The following is a 23,030-nucleotide window of genomic DNA, read 5'->3' as shown; positions in this document are numbered from 1 at the left end:
TACAATTAAAAAGAATGGGAGAAGAAGAATTGGAGAAACAATTACAAACAATTGTTTTGAGGAGCATGGCTGTAAAGAAAAATTTGAACAGTAGCTTAAGAAATGTGGGGTTAATAGAGTTTTTGTTTTTACTTTAAAGATGGGAGAATTAACATTGTGTTTGCTGCTGAAAATAAGTCAGTGAAACTGATGCAGGAGAGAGAGAGGTAGTTGGAACAATAGCCTTGAGAAGGCAAGAAGTAGTGGGGTCTAGTGTATAAGTAGAAGGGTTTGCGTAGGCAGTTTATCCAAGAATCAAGGGAGAGGAGAGTATATGGGCACAGTTGCAAAATGGGAGCAATTGTGGTTATGAGAGCATATGAAAAAAAATACTTTTTCAGTGAAATAGGAAGCAAAGTATTCACCTGAGGGTGAAGATGGGGAAGGAAGGAGTAGAGGTTTGAGGAGAGATGAGGGATCAGAGTATGGGATGCTTAAAATGAAGGTTATGGAGTGGGAGCTCATTATTGGTAATGACAAGTTGAGAATAGGACCATATCCATTTCTAGGTGAAGTGGAGTAGAAAAGAACATAGAAGGAGACAACATAAAAGAAGTAAGAAGATACTGGATCATCTGTGGATATGGAAATCACTAAAAATTGTAACAAGATTGTATTAGAGACCGTGACAGTTGTCAGGTAAGGAGCGACTACACCAAGGAGGTGTATTGGGTACTATAGTTTAAAGGCAAGAGATTCAAAACCAGGGAATTTTAGGGAAGAGGGAAGAAAAATATGGTCTAGAAGTGACAGTGAGGAACACTTTTATTCCTAATGATTTGAGAGTCTGAAAGAGAAAACAATCACTAATTGAGAGAGCTGCCTCGGAATACAAAAAGAATACATTGGGGAGGCGGGGCAAGATGGCAGACTGGTGAGCTGTATGTTTTAGTTACTCCTCCAGGAAAGTAGGTAGAAAGCCAGGAACTGCGTGGACTGGACACCACAGAGCAATCTGACTTTGGGCATACTTCATACAACACTCATGAAAACGTGGAACTGCTGAGATCAGCGAAATCTGTAAGTTTTTGCGGCCAGGGGACCCGCGCCCCTCCCTGCCAGGCTCAGTCCCGGGGGAGGAGGGGCTGTCATCTCCGGGAAGGAGAAGGGAGAACTGCAGTGGCAGCCCTTATCGGAAACTCATTCTGCTGATCCAAACTCCAACCATAGATAGACGGAGATCAGACACCAGAGAATCTGAGAGCAGCCAGCCCAGCAGAGAGGAGACAGGCATAGAAAAAAAACAACACGAAAAACTCCAAAATAAAAGCGGAGGATTTTTGGAGTTCTGGTGAACAGAGAAAGGGGAAGGGCCCTGAGGCGCATATGCAAATCCCGAAGAAAAGCTGATCTCTCTGCCCTGTGGACCTTTCCTTAATGGCCCTGGTTGCTTTGTCTCTTAGCATTTCAATAACCCATTAGATCTCTGAGGAGGGCCCTTTTTTTTTTGTTTTTTGTTTTTTTTTTAATCCTTTTTTCTTTTTCTAAAACAATTACTCTAAGAAGCCCAATACAGAAAGCTTCAAAGACTTGCTATTTGGGCAGGTCAAGTCAAGAGCAGAACTAGGAGAGCTCTGAGACAAAACGCAATAATCCAGTGGCTGAGAAAATTCACTAAACACCACAACTTCCCAAGAAAAGGGGGGTGTCCGCTCACAGCCATCATCCTGGTGGACAGGAAACACTCCTGCCCATCGCCAGCCCCATAGCCCAGAGCTGCCCCAGACAACCCAGTGTGACGGAAGTGCTTCAAATAACAGGCACACACCACAAAACTGGGCGTGGACATTAGCCTTCCCTGCAACCTCAGCTGATTGTCCCAGAGTTGGGAAGGTAGAGCAGTGTGAATTAACAAAGCCCCATTCAGCCATCATTCCAGCAGACTGGGAGCCTCCCTACACAGCCCAGCAGCCCAGAACTGCCCTGGGGGGACGGCACTCACCTGTGACATAGCACAGTCATCCCTCAACAGAGGACCCGGGGTGCACGGCCTGGAAGAGGGGCCCACTTGCAAGTCTCAGAAGCCATACGCCAATACCAAGGACTTGTGGGTCAGTGGCAGAGACAAACTGTGGCAGGACTGAACTGAAGGATTAGACTATTGCAGCAGCTTTAAAACTCTAGGATCACCAGGGAGATTTGATTGTTAGAGCCACCACCCCCCCCCTGACTGCCCAGAAACACGCCCCATATACAGGGCAGGCAACACCAACTACACACGCAAGCTTGGTACACCAATTGGACCCCACAAGACTCACTCCCCCACTCACCAAAAGGCTAAGCAGGGGACAACTGGCTTGTGGAGAACAGGTGGCTCGTGGACGCCACCTGCTGGTTAGTTAGAGAAAGTGTACTCCACAAAGCTGTAGATCTGATAAATAGGAGACAAGGACTTCAATTGGTCTACAAATCCTAAAAGAACCCTATCAAGTTCAGCAAATGGCAAGAGGCCAAAAACAACAGAAAATTATAAAGCATATGAAAAAACCAGACGATATGGATAACCCATGCCCAAGCACCCAAATCAAAAGACCAGAAGAGACACAGCACCTAGAGCAGCTACTCAAAGAACTAAAGATGAACAATGAGACCATAGTACGGGAGATAAAGGAAATCAAGAAGACCCTAGAAGAGCATAAAGAAGACATTGCAAGACTAAATAAAAAAATGGATGATCTTATGGAAATTAAAGAAACTGTTGACCAAATTAAAAAGATTCTGGACACTCATAGTACAAGACTAGAGGAAGTTGAACAACGAATCAGTGACCTCGAAGATGACAGAATGGAAAATGAAAGCATAAAAGAAAGAATGGGGAAAAAAAATGAAAAAATCGAAATGGACCTCAGGGATATGATAGACAATATGAAACGACCAAATATAAGACTCATTGGTGTCCCAGAAGGGGAAGAAAAGGGTAAAGGTCTAGGAAGAGTATTCAAAGAAATTGTTGGGGAAAACTTCCCAAATCTTCTAAACAACATAAATACACAAATCATAAATGCTCAGCGAACTCCAAATAGAATAAATCCAAATAAACCCACTCCGAGACATATACTGATCACACTATCAAACACAGAAGAGAAGGAGCAAGTTCTGAAAGCAGCAAGAGAAAAGCAATTCACCACATACAAAGGAAACAGCATAAGACTAAGTAGTGACTACTCAGCAGCCACCATGGAGGCAAGAAGGCAGTGGCACGATATATTTAAAATTCTGAGTGAGAAAAATTTCCAGCCAAGAATACTTTATCCAGCAAAGCTCTCCTTCAAATTTGAGGGAGAGCTTAAATTTTTCACAGACAAACAAATGCTGAGAGAATTTGCTAACAAGAGACCTGCCCTACTGGAGATACTCAAGGGAGCCCTACAGACAGAGAAACAAAGAAAGGACAGAGAGACTTGGAGAAAGGTTCAGTACTAAAGAGATTCAGTATGGGTACAATAAAGGATATTAATAGACAGAGGGGAAAAATATGACAAACATAAACCAAAGGATAAGATGGCTGATTCAAGAAATGCCTTCACGGTTATAACGTTGAATGTAAATGGATTAAACTCCCCAATTAAAAGATATAGACTCGCAGAATGGATCAAAAAAAATGAACCATCAATATGTTGCATACAAGAGACTCATCTTAGACACAGGGACACAAAGAAACTGAAAGTGAAAGGATGGAAAAAAATATTTCATGCAAGCTACAGCCAAAAGAAAGCAGGTGTAGCAATATTAATCTCAGATAAAATAGACTTCAAATGCAGGGATGTTTTGAGAGACAAAGAAGGCCACTACGTACTAATAAAAGGGGCAATTCAGCAAGAAGAAATAACAATCGTAAATGTCTATGCACCCAACCAAGGTGCCACAAAATACATGAGAGAAACACTGGCAAAACTAAAGGAAGCAATTGATGTTTCCACAATAATTGTGGGAGACTTCAACACATCACTCTCTCCTATAGATAGATCAACCAGACAGAAGACCAATAAGGAAATTGAAAACCTAAACAATCTGATAAATGAATTAGATTTAACAGACATATACAGGACATTACATCCCAAATCACCAGGATACACATACTTTTCTAGTGCTCATGGAACTTTCTCCAGAATAGATCATATGCTGGGACATAAAACAAGCCTCAATAAATTTAAAAAGATTGACATTATTCAAAGCACATTCTCTGACCACAATGGAATACAATTAGAAGTCAATAACCATCAGAGACTTAGAAAATTCACAAATACCTGGAGGTTAAGCAACACACTCCTAAACAATCAGTGGGTTAAAGAAGAAATAGCAAGAGAAATTGCTAAATATATAGAGACAAATGAAAATGAGAACACAACATACCAAAACCTATGGGATGCAGGAAAAGCAGTGTTAAGGAGAAAATTTATAGCACTAAACGCATATATTAAAAAGGAAGAAAGAGCCAAAATCAGAGAACTAATGGATCAACTGAAGAAGCTAGAAAATGAACAGCAAACCAATCCTAAACCAAGTAGAAGAAAAGAAATAACAAGGATTAAAGCAGAAATAAATGACCTAGAGAACAAAAAAACAATAGAGAGGATAAATATCACCAAAAGTTGGTTCTTTGAGAATATCAACAAGATTGACAAGCCCCTAGCTAGACTGACAAAATCAAAAAGAGAGAAGACCCATATAAACAAAATAATGAATGAAAAAGGTGACATAACTGCAGATCCTGAAGAAATTAAAAAAATTATAAGAGGATACTATGAACAACTGTATGGCAACAAACTGGATAATGTAGAGGAAATGGACAATTTCCTGGAAACATATGAACAACCTAGACTGACCAGAGAGGAAATAGAAGACCTCCAACAACCCATCACAAGCAAAGAGATCCAATCAGTCATCAAAAATCTTCCCACAAATAAATGCCCAGGGCCAGATGGCTTCACAGGGGAATTCTACCAAACTTTCCAGAAAGAACTGACACCAATCTTACTCAAACTCTTTCAAAACATTGAAAAAAATGGAACACTACCTAACTCATTTTATGAAGCTAACATCAATCTAATACCCAAACCAGGCAAAGATGCTACAAAAAAGGAAAACTACCGGCCAATCTCCCTAATGAATATAGATGCAAAAATCCTCAACAAAATACTTGCAAATCGAATCCAAAGACACATTAAAATAATCATACACCATGACCAAGTGGGGTTTATTCCAGGCATGCAAGGATGGTTCAACATAAGAAAATCAATCAATGTATTACAACACATTAACAAGTCAAAAGGGAAAAATCAATTGATCATCTCAATAGATGCTGAAAAAGCATTTGACAAAATCCAACATCCCTTTTTGATAAAAACACTTCAAAAGGTAGGAATTGAAGGAAACTTCCTCAACATGATAAAGAGCATATATGAAAAACCCACAGCCAGCATAGTACTCAATGGTGAGAGACTGAAAGCCTTCCCTCTAAGATCAGGAACAAGACAAGGATGCCCGCTGTCACCACTGTTATTCAACATTGTGCTGGAAGTGCTAGCCAGGGCAATCCGGCAAGACAAAGAAATAAAAGGCATCCAAATTGGAAAAGAAGAAGTAAAACTGTCATTGTTTGCAGATGATATGATCTTATATCTAGAAAACCCTGAGAAATCGACGATACAGCTACTAGAGCTAATAAACAAATTTAGCAAAGTAGCGGGATACAAGGTTAATGCACGTAAGTCAGTAATGTTTCTATATGCTAGAAATGAACAAACTGAAGAGACACTCAAGAAAAAGATACCATTTTCAATAGCAACTAAAAAAATCAAGTACCTAGGAATCAACTTAACCAAAGATGTAAAAGACCTATACAAAGAAAACTACATAACTCTACTAAAAGAAATAGAAGGGGACCTTAAAAGATGGAAAAATATTCCATGTTCATGGATAGGAAGACTAAATGTCATTAAGATGTCAATTCTACCCAAACTCATCTACAGATTCAATGCAATCCCAATCAAAATTCCAACAACCTACTTTGCAGACTTGGAAAAGCTAGTTATCAAATTTATTTGGAAAGGGAAGATGCCTCGAATTGCTAAAGACACTCTAAAAAAGAAAAACAAAGCGGGAGGACTTACACTCCCTGACTTTGAAGCTTATTATAAAGCCACAGTTGCCAAAACAGCATGGTACTGGCACAAAGATAGACATATAGATCAATGGAATCGAATTGAGAATTCAGAGATAGACCCTCAGATCTATGGCCGACTGATCTTTGATAAGGCCCCCAAAGTCACTGAACTGGGTCATAATGGTCTTTTCAACAAATGGGGCTGGGAGAGTTGGATATCCATATCCAAAAGAATGAAAGAGGACCCCTACCTCACCCCCTACACAAAAATTAACTCAAAATGGACCAAAGATCTCAATATAAAAGAAAGTACCATAAAACTCCTAGAAGATAATGTAGGAAAACATCTTCAAGACCTTGTATTAGGCGGCCACTTCCTAGACTTTACACCCAAAGCACAAGCAACAAAAGAGAAAATAGATAAATGGGAACTCCTCAAGCTTAGAAGTTTCTGCACCTCAAAGGAATTTCTCAAAAAGGTAAAGAGGCAGCCAACTCAATGGGAAAAAATTTTTGGAAACCATGTATCTGACAAAAGACTGATATCTTGCATATATAAAGAAATCCTAAAACTCAATGACAGTAGTACAGTCGGCCCAATTATAAAATGGGCAAAAGATATGAAAAGACAGTTCTCTGAAGAGGAAATATAAATGGCCAAGAAACACATGAAAAAATGTTCAGCTTCACTAGCTATTAGAGAGATGCAAATTAAGACCACAATGAGATACCATCTAACACCGGTTAGAATGGCTGCCATTAAACAAACAGGAAACTACAAATGCTGGAGGGGATGTGGAGAAATTGGGACTCTTATTCACTGTTGGTGGGACTGTATAATGGTTCAGCCACTCTGGAAGTCAGTCTGGCAGTTCCTTAGAAAACTAGATATAGAGTTACCATTCGACCCAGCGATTGCACTTCTCGGTATATACCCGGAAGATCAGAAAGCAGTGACACGAACAGATATCTGCACGCCAATGTTCATAGCAGCATTATTCACAATTGCCAAGAGATGGAAACAACCCAAATGTCCTTCAACAGATGAGTGGATAAATAAAATGTGGTATATACACACGATGGAATACTACGCGGCAGTAAGAAGGAACGATCTCGTGAAACATATGACAACATGGATGAACCTGGAAGACATAATGCTGAGCGAAATAAGCCAGGCACAAAAAGAGAAATATTATATGATACCACTAATGTGAACTTTGAAAAATGTAAAACAAATGGTTTATAATGTAGAATGTAGGGGAACTAGCAATAGAGAGCAATTAAGGAAGGGGGAACAATAATCCAAGAAGAACAGATAAGCTATTTAACGTTCTGGGGATGCCCAGGAATGACTATGGTCTGTGAATTTCTGATGGATATAGTAGGAGCAAGTTCACAGAAATGTTGCTATATTAGGTAACTTTCTTGGGGTAAAGTAGGAACATATTAGAAGTTAAGCAGTTATCTGCGGTCGCAGTTTATTCGTTGGGGGGGGTGGTGGCGGCCGGTTGCTAAATCCTAGGCTCTCAGGATTGCTTGGAGGGTACTGGCGGCGGGGGCTCTTTCCCGGAGGCGAGGGCGAGGCGGGGGACTTGGCCAGGTCCCCGGCGGGGTGGCGTGCAAAGTATGGAGGGCGGCGAGAAAGGAACAGGCGGGACACGTTTCTTTTTAGGGTGAAGAAACCAAGAGAGTTTATTAGGGGACAGTATAAGCTTATATCGGGCGTTTAGAGGGCGGGGTAGCTGTAGAGGTTAAAGGCTTGGATTGGTTCTGAGAGGGCGCGGAGGTTGATTGAAAAGGGGCGAGAGTTGCTCCGGTAACGGTGTCTGGCAACAATGTATGCGCACTGGTGGTAATGGGAGTTGCACTGGCAACGGGGAGTGTCTGGGCAAGATAAGGGGGTGGGGAAAAGGCGGTTCCCTCCGGCAAGCCTCCCCTAACAGTGGTATTTTGGGTGAGGAAATGGGGCCTGCCTCCGGCCTCACTTTCCCAGGCCCGGGGGGCTGCGGAGGGCGCTGTCGCCCGTGCCCACCACCCTCCCCAGGGGCTGATCAGGTCCCCCAGCCCAGGCCCGCCAAGTTGAAGCACGTAATCAGTGTCCCGCATTTCCCCCTTCTTATATAATTAAAGGAAGAAGCTTACCGGAGAGGCCCGCTAAGGGATGAGGGAAGGGGGAGGCCGGGGAGGGGAAAAAGGGGTTGACGGTGGCTCAGCGAGGCTGGAGCTCGGCGTTGGTGTGGCGCCCGGGCGCTCGACAGGGGCCTTGCCGCTTGCGGGATGGACGAGGGTGGGTGGTTTAAAGTTGGAGGTTCAGAGAAGCTGGAGCTCGAGGTTGGTGCGATGTTCAGGCGATCGAGAAGGGCCTCGCGGTCGGCGGGTTGACCGGTGGCGGTGAGGTCGCGGAGGGTTGGTTGTCATCTCGGAGTAGGGAGCGTCAGAGGTGGCGAGTCGCTGGTACTGGACTTGCACGAACGAGGAGAAAATAGCATCCGTTTGTTTCCTTACAAGCTGGACAATTCTGCGGATAATGCAGGGTCCTAAGGTGAGAGCTAGAATAATCATTAGTAGGGGGCCGAGGAGAGGGAGGAGGTAAGGGAGGAGGGGGGTAAAGATGTGGGACCAATAGCTGGTGGCTTCACGGTCTCTTTTGCGTTGTTCTAGTCCCTCTCGGACCTTCTTTAGGCTGTCCTCGGCGAGACCCGTGGAATTGGCATATACACAGCACTCTTCTAACGGTGTCTGGCAACAATGTATGCGCACTGGTGGTAATGGGAGTTGCACTGGCAACGGGGAGTGTCCGGGCAAGATAAGGGGGTGGGGAAAAGGCGGTTCCCTCCGGCAAGCCTCCCCTAACAGTGGTATTTTGGGTGAGGAAATGGGGCCTGCCTCCGGCCTCACTTTCCCAGGCCCGGGGGGCTGCGGAGGGCGCTGTTGCCCGTGCCCACCACCCTCCCCAGGGGCTGATCAGGTCCCCCAGCCCAGGCCCACCAAGTTGAAGCACGTAATCAGTGTCCCGCAGTTATCTTAGGTTAGTTGTCTTTTTCTTACTCCCTTGTTATGGTCTCTTTGAAATGTTCTTTTATTGTATGTTTGTTTTCTTTTTAACTTTTTTTTCATACAGTTGATTTAAAAAAGAAGGGAAAGTTTAAAAAAAAAAAAAAACAAGGAAAAAAAAAAAGATGTAGTGCCCCCTTGAGGAGCCTGTGGAGAATGCAGGGGTATTTGCCAACCCCACCTCCATGGTTGCTAATATGACCACAGACATAGGGGACTGGTGGTTTGATGGGTTGAGCCCTCTACCACAGGTTTTACCCTTGGGAAGACGGTTGCTGCAAAGGAGAGGCTAGGCCTCCCTATGGTTGTGCCTAAGAGCCTCCTCCCGAATGCCTCTTTGTTGCTCAGATGTGGCCCTGTCTCTCTAGCTAAGCCAACTTGAAAGGTGAAATCACTGCCCTCCCCCCTACGTGGGATCAGACACCCAGGGGAGTGAATCTCCCTGGCAATGTGGAATATGACTCCCGGGGAGGAATGTAGACCTGGCATCGTGGGACGGAGAACATCTTCTTGACCAAAAGGGGAATGTGAAAGGAAATGAAATAAGCTTCAGTGGCAGAGAGAATCCAAAAGGAGCCGAGAGGTCACTCTGGTGGGCACTCTTACGCACACTTTAGACAACCCTTTTTAGGTTCTAAAGAATTGGGGTAGCTGGTGGTGGATACCTGAAACTATCAAACTACAACCCAGAACCCATGAATCTTGAAGACAGTTGTATAAAAATGTAGCTTATGAGGGGTGACAAGGGGATTGGGAAAGCCATAAGGACCACACTCCACTTTGTCTAGTTTATGGAATGATGATTAGAAAAATAGGGGAAGGAAACAAACAGACAAAGGTACCCAGTGTTCTTTTTTACTTCAATTGCTCTTTTTCACTCTAATTATTATTCATGTTATTCTTGTGTGTGTGCTAATGAAGGTGTCAGGGATTGATTTGGGTGATGAATGTACAACTATGTCATGGTACTGTGAACAATCGAAAGTACGATTTGTTTTGTATGACTGCGTGGTATATGAATATATCTCAATAAAATGAAGATTAAAAAAAAAAAAAGACATAATGCTGAGCAAAATAAGGCAGGCACAAAAAGAGAGATATTGTATGTTACCACTAATGTGAACTCTGTGAAAAATGTACAGTGTTTTATACTGTAGAATGTAGGGGACCTAGAGATACCAATTAGTGGAGGGGGAATGATAATCTAATAAGAACAGATAAACTATGGAGGATAATCTCAATGTTATGGGAATGCTCAGCAATGATTATGGTTTGTAAACTTTCTTGGATATAGTAAGATCATGTTGGAAGCAATAGAGTTATTTTAGGTTTTTTTTTTTCTCTTATTCCTTTGTTTTCTTAGGGGTTGTTAATTTTCTTAGGGTATGGTAGGAACATGTTGGAAGCAATGTAGTTATTTTAGATTATTTGTTTTTCTTACTCCTCTGTTTGGACATGGTTTATTAATTTTCTTGGTGTATGGTAGGAACATATTGGAAGCAAAGTAGTTATTTTAGGTTATTTGTTTTCCTTAATCCATTGCTTTGTTTGAAATGTTGTGGGGTTTTTTTGTTGTTGTTTGCCTGTTTGTTTTTAATTTTTTGATAAACAAAGTTAAAAAATTGAAAAAAAATCAGTAGAAAAATGGGAGTAAAAACTAAATGACAAATAGGGTGGGATGGGGGGATGGTTTGGGTATTCTCTTTTCACTTTTATTTTTTATTCTTATTCTGATTCTTTCTGATGTAAGGAAAATGTTCAGAAATAGATTGTGGTGATGAACGCATAACTATATGATCATACTGTGAACAGTTGATTGTATACCATGGATGACTGTATGGTTTGTGAATATATTTCAATAAAACTGAATTAAAAAAAAAAAAAGAATACATTATATAGCCCATTCCCAAAAGAAACTAAGAAAAGTTTGTCATGTTACATTTTGCAGTATAGTCAGAGAGAATACTGTACCTTAGACATGACACCGAAAGCATAAGCAGCAAAAGGAAAAAAAACAAAATTGGGCTTAATCAAAATTTAAAATGTGCTTCAGAAGATACCATCAAGAAACAGGAAAGACAGCCCACTGAATGAGAGAAAATATTTGCAATTCATAGATCTGACAAGGGACCTTTCTATAGAATATATAAAGAACTCTTACAACACAATAATAAAAACACAAATAACCCAATTTTCAAATAGGCAAAGGATTAGAGTAGACATTTCTCTAAAGAAGATAAACAAATAGTTAATAAACATATACAAAGCTCAATATTATTACTTATCAGAGAAATGTAAATTAAAACCACAAAGTGATACCTTTTGACACTAACTGGGATGGGTATAATCAAAAAGACAGATAATCCCAAGTATTGATGATGATGTGGAGAAATTGGAACTCTGCTGTACTGTTGGTGGGAATGTAAAATGGTGCAGCCATTTTGGAAAAGTCTGGTAGTTCTTCTAAAAATTAAAACTTGAACTACTATTTGACCCAGCAAACGTAAGTCCACAGAAAAACTTGTAAACAAATGTGCATAGTAGCATTATTCATAATACCCAAAAGGTAGAAACAACCCGAATATCTATCAACAGATGACTAGATAGATAAAATGTAGAATATCCATACAGTGGAGTATTATACAGCCATAAAAAGGAATGAAGTAGTACTTCATGCTACAACATGGATGACCCTTAAAAACATTATACTAAGTAAAAGAAACCAGACACAAAAGACCACATGTTGTGTGATTCTATTTACTTACTTATTTATGAATTTATTTAAACTCTATATTTAACTTTTTGAGGAACAGCCAAACTGTTTTCCTTTTACATTCCTGCTAGCTATGTATAAGGCTTCTGGTTTCTCCACATCCCCATCAACACTAATTATTTTCAGTCTTTTTGATTGTAGTCATCCTAGTGGGCATGAGTAGTATCTCATTGTGGTGTTGATTTACATTTTCCTGATGACTAATACACAATTCTGTGTTGTGGTTTTTCATGTAGACGTTTTGCATGTCTTTTGTTTGATTTATTCCTAGGAAGTTGTTTTTGGTGTTCTTGTAAATAGTTTCATTTTTCTAAATACTGTTTTCTATTGTTTGTGGCTAAGTAGATAGAAATGCAGTTGAATTTTGTATCTAGCTACCTTGCTGAATTCACATAAATGTTTTAAAAGAGATGTGTTAAAATCTCCAACTGTGACCGTAGATTCGTCTATTTCTGTTCCATTAATTGTTGCTTTTATTTTGAACCTCTTTCTGCTTTATTGACCCTTTATCATCATGAAACGTCTCTTTTATTTCTGGTAATATTTTTTACCTAAAAAATGTTTACCCAATTCTTAACATTGGGGCAATTATAGATGTTTTCTCCTTTCCTTTCTTCCTTCCATTTATATGCAATGTCCAGAACAGACAGGTCTGTAGAGACAGAAAGAGACTAGTGGTTGCCTAGGGCTTAGGTTAGGTAGTGGTGGTAAGAGGGGTGAAAAGATTGGGTAGTGATAGTTAAATGGTAAGCATTTTCTTTTTGAAGTAATGAATTGTAGTGATAGTTGCACAACTCTGTGAATATACTAAAAACCGTTGAGTTGTAAACTTTAAATGGGTAAATTGTACAGTGTATGGATTATATCTCAACAAAGCTGTTGCAAAAAAATATAGTATAATGTGGTAGTTGTGATAGAGTCAATAAGTGTAAAAATAGTTAAGAGAACAGAGAAATCATTGTTAATTTGGAGTTCATAGATGTGATAGATAGTTTTAAAGCTGGAAGAAACTATAGATTTTATCATCCAATCATGTTAGGGAAAAGCATTCAGTATCTGGTGTTAACCTGAGTCATTTATCCTCGCAGGACATCAATATTCTAAATTTCAAGTGAGGCAGTTTGACATATTTCTAAAGTCTCCTGCAAAATCTGTTATTTTATTATCCCACATAATAAAATTAAATTTTTAAATCTGACCAGTGTTTCCTTTTAATTACTGAAAATAGTTCATGGTTATAGGGGTATCTTAAGACCATGGACTCAGTATCTTTTTAAACTCCTAATTTCTTTCAGAAGCAGGGACGTAACAACTATTCTAAAACTCCACAGCTCTTAGATACATGCTTCTTGTGGGTAGAAAGGGGTCTTTGGTTTAGATTCTTTTTATCTAGATTAGTTACATTGGTGAACCCTTGTGGTCATGAAGATGGAAGTTTTTTATGTTCTAGAAACTTTGGTGGGGAGTGTAGAGGGGAGCAAGAGAACAGTTTCTCTTTTGGAGCCTGAAACCTGGGAACCTAGGTTTGTCAGAGTTACTTTAATATTATGGATTGATTTCTGGATCACATATTCAATGAGAAAATAGAATGTGCATATAATTATTGAGACGTCAGCTTTGCACCACCCCCACCCCCACTCCCAAAATTTCCTAAAAGTTTTCTGAAGTAAAAGAACTATTTTAAAAAAATGAAAGCTGATCAATCATAACTGCAAATTATCAGTTACAGTGAACAAATAAAAATCTTTCCTTATGTAAATCTTTACTTCAAATACTGGTAAGTCAGTTATATCTAACAGTTCCTCAAATCAACATCCTGTGGTTCTAGTTTAAGAAAAGGAAAGGAGAGGGAATGTCAGTACAGGTTTACATTGCCTTTCTGGAGTACAAAGGTCTCAAAGAAGAAAACGTGGGGAGCACAAGTCAATTCAGGGCAGCTCAACTTACTAGTAATTTTGGCAACTTCTATAGAGAATAGGAAGAGAATCCTGGAAACGATGCTCTGTGAAAAGGAGGATCAATTTACTGTTATGCTATTTCAGGATTTCCAAGACTAATTACTGAATTATTCCTCTTCATATAAAGAACCACTAGACTCTATGAACTGTATGCTAAATTACATTTTAGTTAACATTTGCTGAATCAGTGAATGAACAAAGTTCAGTTTATCTCAGCTATGATTTAAAGAAACACTAATTGTGAGCCCAACATTGTGCTAAGCAGTTGTTTCAAGGAAATGTGAAAGTGAAGACACCCTAGAAGAAGTGGAAGACCTGACCCCCTGCACTCAAGAAGCTTATCCTGTATATGTGTGGGAAACCTGTGTGTGAGACATATGTATGTACATGAGATAATGTATATGAAAAATAGAAAACACTAAATATAAATTTTTAATTTGGTATCAGAGTAGACAAAAGGGTTGAAGGGGTTGAAAGTATAGGAAGATCTCTGGGTTAAGATTTCTTTTATTTTTTAAACTTTGTGGTTAGCATGCTCTGAAATAATTAAAATTATTTTCTTGCTCAGTTGGAGTGGCTTTAAAGCAAGACATCATTTTTTATATAGTTTTTAGATTAAGTTATAAGTGTTCACTTTAGGACTACCTGAAGATTGATAGAGATGTATTTGAAAAGCATTATTTTTTTTAAAGTTTTTAAAATTAATCTTGAAATATACGTAATTTTATTTAACCTAAGAATTCTGAAAAAATAGAAATGTTTTTTGCAAATTAAGTCACGGATGCAGAATTCCAGTGTGTAAAGTAGTCCTTGGCACATGGTTGTCAGGTAATAAATGTTTGTTAAATGAGTTAACATCATATGTTGTACTTAGATGCATACATTAAAGATTAGATATGTTTCCTGCCCTAAAGGAGCTTATAGTTATAAAAGTTGCTTATAGTCTCAGTATGGAGAACATGTTTTTCAGTTCCCACTTACTATTTATGAAGCACAACTATTAAATCAAGTAGCCTGTTTCTATTAGTATATATCTTATTTTACATTTCTTTTATTTTTTAAACTTTGTGGTTATCATGCCCTGAAATAATTAAAATTATTGTCTTCTTGCTCAATTAGAGTGGCTTTAAAGCAAGACATCATCTCTTATATAGTTTTTAGATTAAGTTATAAATGTTCACTTTAGAACTACCTGAAGATTGATAGAGATGCATTTGAAAAGCATTATTTTTTTTTATTGATTCTTAATGTAGTAAATTACTGAAGTTATTTGGCAGCAAACAGAAATGGTCTGTGATGTGGTTCACATTTATTCTCCTGATAGTGCCACAATTTGCATTAATTGCATTGCGACTGCACTCACTTATATTAAAAGGATTCTGCTATAATTAATCCTTTTTATTTCAAATCATTTTGGCACAATTTCTAGCTATAAACACTCAAAAGACAGACAGTTGAAAAATACATTACAGATTTTTTCAATATACCTATTGCTATTTTTTCATGACATGTAGTTATTGATATGCTTCTAGGAACAAGTGTGGTGTAAACGGGTGAGAATTAAGACCAATATGAAAAATGCTAAGTGGACTATTTTGCATAAAAAACAGATAGTTTTTGAAGTTGTATAATTAACCTGTGTTTAGAAAATACCTTGATTTATGGTTACATTTGTATCTCAATTGCATACATTATGGAAATTTAATTTATAATCCATTTAGCTGATGCAATCGTAGTTTTTAGTGCTATCATTTATTAGTGCTTGTATATTAAATGCTTTAAAGGTTTAAACCTGCCTTATGTAAAAAATTATACCTTTGCATTTACATTTTATGAGTCACAGTGGAATTTCTGTTTAAAATTCAGGTAGCTCTGATATATTTAACAAATTTTACTGGTTTACTGTTACTAATGCAGAAATGGCAAACAATGACCTTATATATTGAACATCAAATGATTTACACTTCCAGTTTACTTTTAAAGTCCAGTGTACAAATGAGAGCTTTTTTCCAACACCTTGAATCAATCATGTAGTTTAATGCAGAGTGTTCTCCTTGGCTTTGAACTCATTATTCATTTAGAACTAATAGTTTTTATAAATGTGCCAGGTTAGTAATACTAACCATTCTTAACTTTAAGTAAACAGGGGATTTAAAAAAAAAAAAAAACTCTTGTCTTTAGATCATCACTAGATGATTAAGTGCTAGTAGCCATTTTATTACTCATTGCTTCATTAAGAACTCCTGTTTTGCCATCTTTTCAAAACTAATTTGTTAATCATTAGTCTTCACATCAGAAATAAAAGTTCAAGGGCATAACGCTTTAGTTTACCTGTCAATGAATATCTGTAGTCTTAGCTGCTCTGAGCTTTAGTGTATAGTTAACAGATGGTGAACCTGAGCTCTTTAAACAGATTAACCTTGGGGGATAAAAAGTGTTATTCAGAATGTCTGCCAATAGTTTTCTGGAACTTTTTAAATTATTTATTAGATATTATCACATTTTCCATAAATGTGTGTGTCTCAATATAGAGTACATTTATAAAATACTTACATCTGCAATATTTGTATATTAATACAATAATTAAAGAACATGGCTATTTAAAAATTATATACCCCTTCCCTCTTAAAGAGGTGGTGTAAGAAACTTTCTGTCTTTGTCTTTTCTGTTGTTATTTTAAACATATATTATATTTAACACACTTTCCGAATCTAAGTACTTTCGGATTTCTAATGGAATTCCTTATCTATTTCAGTTTATTAAACCTTTCCCTCATTAAAGAAATAGGAATTTTACTGTTTCTGATCAGCACATAATTTTGAGAATCTGGTGGAAATCCCACTCTCACATAAAATCTTGAAATTTTAAAACAAGAAGCCAGTGGCTCTCTGGATACTTTTAGAAAAATATTTAATAGCTGTTTTCTGGTTTTCTTCAGTTATGTTACTGGGTGAGTCTTTAAAATTTTAGATTTCAAGGGCGGTGTTCTGAATGTTCTTTCTAATTGTTAGTTTAGGAGGAAAAAGGACAAGTATTCAATTTGAATGTGTAAGTATTGGTGTTGTCTGTTTAAGAATATTTTATAGGCTACCACATATAAAATAGAATCATTAAATATTTTAACTATTTTAGAAGCTATAACTAGGGAAAGAATTCACTCCCAACATCAATGATGACATGTAGACGAAAATCTGTTTTATAAAACTTTCCTATTTCACATTTTAGTATATTTGAATGTGATTAGGTGACTGGCTTTTTGATTGGAAGAACAGCTCTGAGTTTACAGTCATAGATGAATGATTATTACATAGATTAAATGAAGCTTGTGTATATTTTGGTATTCCATGAGTAGTGTAATAACACTTATTTTGAAACAGTGGTTTAAAAAGAATTTGTATAAATTGAAGCATATCTCCTAAAACATAGTTTAGTATAGTAGTTTGTAAGGTAAAGTTTAGTCCAGTCCCTGTGCTTCCTTTGTCTCTCCTCTTACCATTGACACACAGTCTCAGGCAAAGAGTATAGCACTGCTTCCCCTCAGACATTGTTCATAATCACTTGTGCTGAGGGTGGACATTTTATTTTAAAACCATGGGTCAAGTTGTCTGTTTATCAAGAGGCGGTGATTACACCACTTCTCCTTTTATCTGGGAAGATAGGTGAGAATACAATCATGGAAACATTTCATAGGATCAGTGTAAACATCTGTCTCTGCAGATTATAGGTATTCCAACAAAAATGACACTTGTAGAGGAAATCCAGATTTCCTGTTGAGTTCCATGTAGAAATCACTCTTTTACCTTCCGGTTAGGAAATTTTCAAAATAGGCCAAATGAAAATGAGATAACTTATATCAAGTGCTTAGCACAGTGCCTAGCACACAGTAAGCATTCAATAAATAGTAACTATTATTTTTATTAAAAACTTTTGACAAGAGAGATTTCTTATGGCTAACAAACAAGTCAGTCATCTGTTAGAATAAAAAGCTAAGAATGCTTTTGAAAACTTCTCAACACATTTCTGATTCCTTGAAGTTTATAACTTCAGGCCACAGAAATATTTATCATGCTGGATGAACCCTTGCCAGTATGTTGGAAAACTTATATTTTACTTTCTGTCATCTTTTGCTAGGGAATCTCTGGTGTTCTAGATTTAAATAATAGATTGTCCTAGGTAGTAATAATCACCAACACTTGATTTAATCCAATATCATTAGACATCAAGGAAATGCAAATTAAAAATCCAAGGAGATACCCCATTGCACCAACTAGAATGACTGAAATTAGAAAGACTAACAATACAAACCATTTTTGAAGGTGTAGAACATTTGGGACCCTCATACATTGCTGGTGCTAGAGAAAAAGAATATTTTCATTTTGGAAAACAGCGTGGCATTGTCTAATACTGCTAAATATATGCCTACCTTGTGACTCAAGACTTCCACTAAGTATATCCTGAAAAGAAATGAGTGCATATATCCGCAAAAAAACTTGTACATGACTGTTTATAGCACTTTATTCATCAGCCAAAACCTGAATCAACTCAAATGTTCATCAGGTCAGTACCTGTTGGTATAGTCATAAATATGATTCATAAATACAGCAATCAATAAAAAGAAAAACAGTAAAATAGATGAATTCAAATGCATTATGTCAAGAGAAGTTAGATATAAAAGAAAATGTGAATTTCTACTGGCAAAACATATCTGTTGATACTAATCAGAATAGGGGTTAACAGTGGGGGTGAGGAGGGGGGCACATGGACTGAAGAGGCACTGGGGAACCTTTGATCGGTGGCTGGCGGTACTAATGTAAATGTTTTATTTCCTGATCTTGGTGGTCATTAACACGGGTTGTAACCAAATGTAAGAATTCATCAAACTGTACATGTGATACATGTAAGATTTATACATTCTATTGTATGTAAATTGCACTTTAATATAAATAAATGCTCATTGAACTACTCTCAGAAACAAAGGCAAACGCTATAATTCCTCACCAATATGGACTAACTACAGTGTGTAAACTCAGAATTGAACCTTAGAGCACAGCTTATCTGGGGAACACTTACCGTAACAGTCTCTAGATTGTAAGCTCTTACAGCAGTCACATCTATTCCTGAATTGTAATGGCTATCTCCAGATTCTGAGATGCTCATCCCTTTGTGTATAACCTGATCAATCCCTGGAACTTTGGTTATCAGTGTGACACCTGAAAGTCAGAGCTAGAATTTGGCAGATATGAATGTCAGTATTAGCACATATAGCAACTGTTAAAAAAAGCTGAAAAAAAGAATCCAGATTTCAACTAGAGATATGAATGAAGTAGATATGGTTAGGACTAGGGCAAATTGGGCCAAAGAGTAAAGGACAATACTGATTGCATTTTAAAACTTCAAATTCCATGTGAGACCAAGGGAAGAGATGTTTAGTTGGTGTAAGATCCGTATTTCCTAAACAATTTAACTCATACAGTTTGTTCAAATACCATAATTACATGGAACTTTTAATAGGAAGTGAGACCTGGTAGTTTTGCATAGGTTAGTGTGAAATAGCGACATCCCAAAGTAATTTGGACAGAGACTAAAAATATATATCCAGTTTCCTCCTGAGAAGCTGGGGAAAATGCAGAGGTGTTGGGCTTCCTCACCTAGATTGTTGCTGATGTTCTCACAAACACTTAGGACTGGTGGTTTGATGTGCCGAGCCCTCTAGCACGGGACTTGCCCTTATGAAGCTCATTACTGCAAAGGAGAGGCTAAACCTGCTTATAATCGTGCCTAAGAGTCTCCCCCTGAGTACCTCTTTGTTGTTCAGATGTGGCCCTCTCTCTCTAGCTAAGCCATCTCAGCAGGTGAACTCACTGCTCTCCCCCCTGCGTGGGATCTGATACCCAGGGATGTAAATCTTCCTGGCAACAGGGGCTATGATTCCCAGGGATGAATTTGGACCCAACATCGTGGGATTGAGAACATTTTCTTGACCTAAAGGGGGATGTGAGATGAAACCAGATAAAGTTTCAGTGGCTGAGAGATTCCAAAAGGAGGCGAGAGGTCACTCTGGTGGGCATTCTTATGCACTATATAGATAAACCTTTTCAGGTTTTAATGCATTAGAATAGCTAGAAGTAAATACTTGAAACTATCAAACTCCAATCCAGTAGCCTTGACTCTTAAAGATGATTGTATAGCAATGTAGCTTACAAGGGGTGACAGTGTGGTTGTGAAAACCTTGTGGATCACACTCCCTTTATCTAGCGTATGAATAGATGAGTAGAAAAATGGGGACCAAAAACTAAATGAAAAATGGGGGGGGGGGGAGCTGTGATTTGGGTGTTCTTTTTTACTTTTTTTTTTTATTCTTATTTTCACTTTTTCTGGTACAAGGAAAATGTTCAAAAAATAGATTGGGGTGATGAATGCACAACTTCATATGTACAGTGAACAATTGATTGTACACTTTGGATGATTGTGTGGTATGTGAATGTATCTCAAATTGAATTCAAAAAAATCATTGCTCATTGCAATCCTTAGAGATAGCAGTAGCTAATAAAATACAAGGAAAAGATTATTGGGAACTGGGATTGATACCAGTTTTGTCATCTATTAACTCTTATTATCTGGACAGGTTTCAGAGTTCCAAACCCTATTTCTTCATTTTAGAACAGAAGTCGGCACACTATAGCCAAATCCAGCCTGCTGCATGTTTTTTGTATGGCTGATGAGTTAAGAATGATTTTTATATTTAATGGTTTGGGGAAAAAAAACACAAAAGAAAAATAATATTCATGACTCGTAAAATTACATGAAATCCAATTTTATGTTCACAAAGTTTCATTGGAATGCAGCCACACTCATTTCATTTACATATTGTCTGTAGCTGCTTTTGTGCTTCAGAGACAGAGTGGAGTAGGCTGTGACAGAGACCGCATGACTTGCAAAGCTAAAATATCTACTATCTGGCCCTTTACAGAAAGTTTGCCAACCTCTGTTGTAGCATGAGGGATTTGGCTCTGAAAAGTCCCTTTTGACACTAACATTCTAATATTTCTGCTCTAAAATTCTTGATAGTCTGTTCTTGATTTTCCACATGCCAAATGCATGCATTGATTACTTAAACTATGGCCTGGCACAGGGTAAATGCTCACCAGATGTTAGCTATCTCCATTGTCATCCTCATTATGGAGAAGAATATCTGCTGCCTTGGGTTTCTGTTAAATATCAAAATGAAAATATATTCTATTTGGGGGAAGAAAGAAAAAAGAATTTATATCAAACACTAATCACTGTTCACTGTTCCCATTTGAAGGCTCTGTATGAAAATATGCTGGTGGAACTGCCCTTTGCTGGCTTTTTCCTCTCAAAGTTGCTTGGAACTAGTGCAGATGTGGACATTCATCATCTAGCTTCTTTAGATCCTGAAGTTTATAAGAATTTGCTTTTTCTCAAGAGCTATGAAGGTGATGTGGAAGAACTTGGGCTGAACTTTACTGTGGTGAACAATGACCTAGGAGAAGCGCAGGTAAGGAGAACATTTAGGGCATCTTTTGTTTTTCATCCCTTTACTAGTTTAATTACTAATTCCCAGTTGTTATAGGAATTGTTATAGGAAGATAATTCACATACTTATATAACAAGTATTATTGTATACTTCCATGTGAAAGTATATATGCTGTTTATTGTTTGAGTTTTTGCACATTTTAGTTAGAAAGAAAAGCCATTTCTTAAATAATGACTGAGAATGAGAAATGAGAGAGTTTGTAGGAATCTGAAATACATTAGCTCTTGCCTCCAGTTATTCTCAGCAATTTAGCAGTAATAACTTGCCCTGCTTAATAACCCTTATAATCCAAAAGTTTTTCCTTATATGATATTATATTCTCATTGCTGTAATTGAAGCCTTGTTTCTTGTCTAGTTTTTCTTATGCTAGAGAGCAGCAGATTAGCATCATCTTGTTAGGATTTCTTAGGGATAATTACTTAGTTTTTCTTCATTCAGTCTCCACTTAATCTGATCCTCAGCTTCTCTAGTACTTGTCTGTGGAATATTTTTTTCTGACCTTCATTATTCATCTGGTGGCTTTTGCTACTTTTGTCTTTTTTATTTTAAGGCATATATTAGAGATTCAAATTATTTTTTTTAAGTAACAGCTTTACTGATATATTATTCACATACCATAAAACTAACCATTTCACAGTGTACAATTCAGTGGTTTTTCGTATATTCACAGAGTTGTACAACTATCAAGACTACCTAATTTTAGAACATTTTCATTCTCCCACAAAGAAATCCTGTAAACATTAACAGTCATTTCTGATCCCCACCTCTAGCCATAGGTAATCACTAATCTACTTTGTGTCTGTGGTATATTTGCCTATTGTGGACATTTCATGTAAATGGAATCATAAAATACGTAGTCTTTTGTGGATAACTTCTTTCACTTGGATGAACATTGTAGCAGGTATCAGAACTTCATGCCTTTGGTGGACAAATAGTATCCATTGTATGGATATACCACATTTTATTTATCCATTCATCAGTTGATAGATGTTTGGGTTGTTTCTACCTTTTGGCTATTATTATTAATGCTTCTGTGAACATTTATTTACAACATACCAAAATATTTATGGACAAATTGAAAACATCAGGGGTTTGCTTCAAATAGTATGAAGAATAGGGAGAATAGATGAAGATGTAGATGAAACTAGGTGATTATTGATGAAGCAAAGTTGTGGAACATAGGAGTTCATTATGCTATTCTATCTTCTGTAGCTTCTGCTTAAATGTTTCCATAATTTTAAAACCTTTTTTTTTAAATGCATAAAGCCATGGTTTAATTATTTGTAGATAACATGGAAATGGTTCCGCCTCGAATTTGAAATCAAATTTGGTAATACCTCACATTTCATTTGTGTTTTAGTTTTCTGGCTCTTATGTCATTACTTTTGTTTCATCCACTTCTTCCATACCGTAGAGCTGAAGTTTCAACCCTGAAAAACTCAAATGTTTTTAAATGTGAAGTTTGTTATTTTCATAAGGAAAATGCCAAATACAAATGGTGAAGAAGACTTGCTCCTGTTGCCTTGCTCCATCTAGTGGCAT

General features: G+C 37.7%; 1 protein-coding gene across 2 annotated transcripts in view; it reads left to right on the top strand.

Moving 5' to 3' along the window:
* Positions 1-23,030, top strand: part of UBE3C (ubiquitin protein ligase E3C) — a 182,202-nt gene that overhangs the window by 111,604 nt on the left and 47,568 nt on the right. Inside the window, exon 19 of one of the 2 annotated variants that reach the window (XM_037835724.1) lies at positions 21,237-21,449. The exons of the other annotated variant lie outside the window; for it this stretch is intronic. Coding sequence (XP_037691652.1) covers positions 21,237-21,449 — 213 coding nt within the window. The remainder of the gene's footprint in view (positions 1-21,236; positions 21,450-23,030) is intronic. 2 annotated transcript variants of the gene reach the window in all.

The sequence above is a fragment of the Choloepus didactylus genome, chromosome 5 (genome assembly GCF_015220235.1).
Source record: "Choloepus didactylus isolate mChoDid1 chromosome 5, mChoDid1.pri, whole genome shotgun sequence".
Taxonomy (NCBI): domain Eukaryota; kingdom Metazoa; phylum Chordata; class Mammalia; order Pilosa; family Megalonychidae; genus Choloepus; species Choloepus didactylus.
This window is presented reverse-complemented; position numbering and strand designations above follow the sequence as displayed.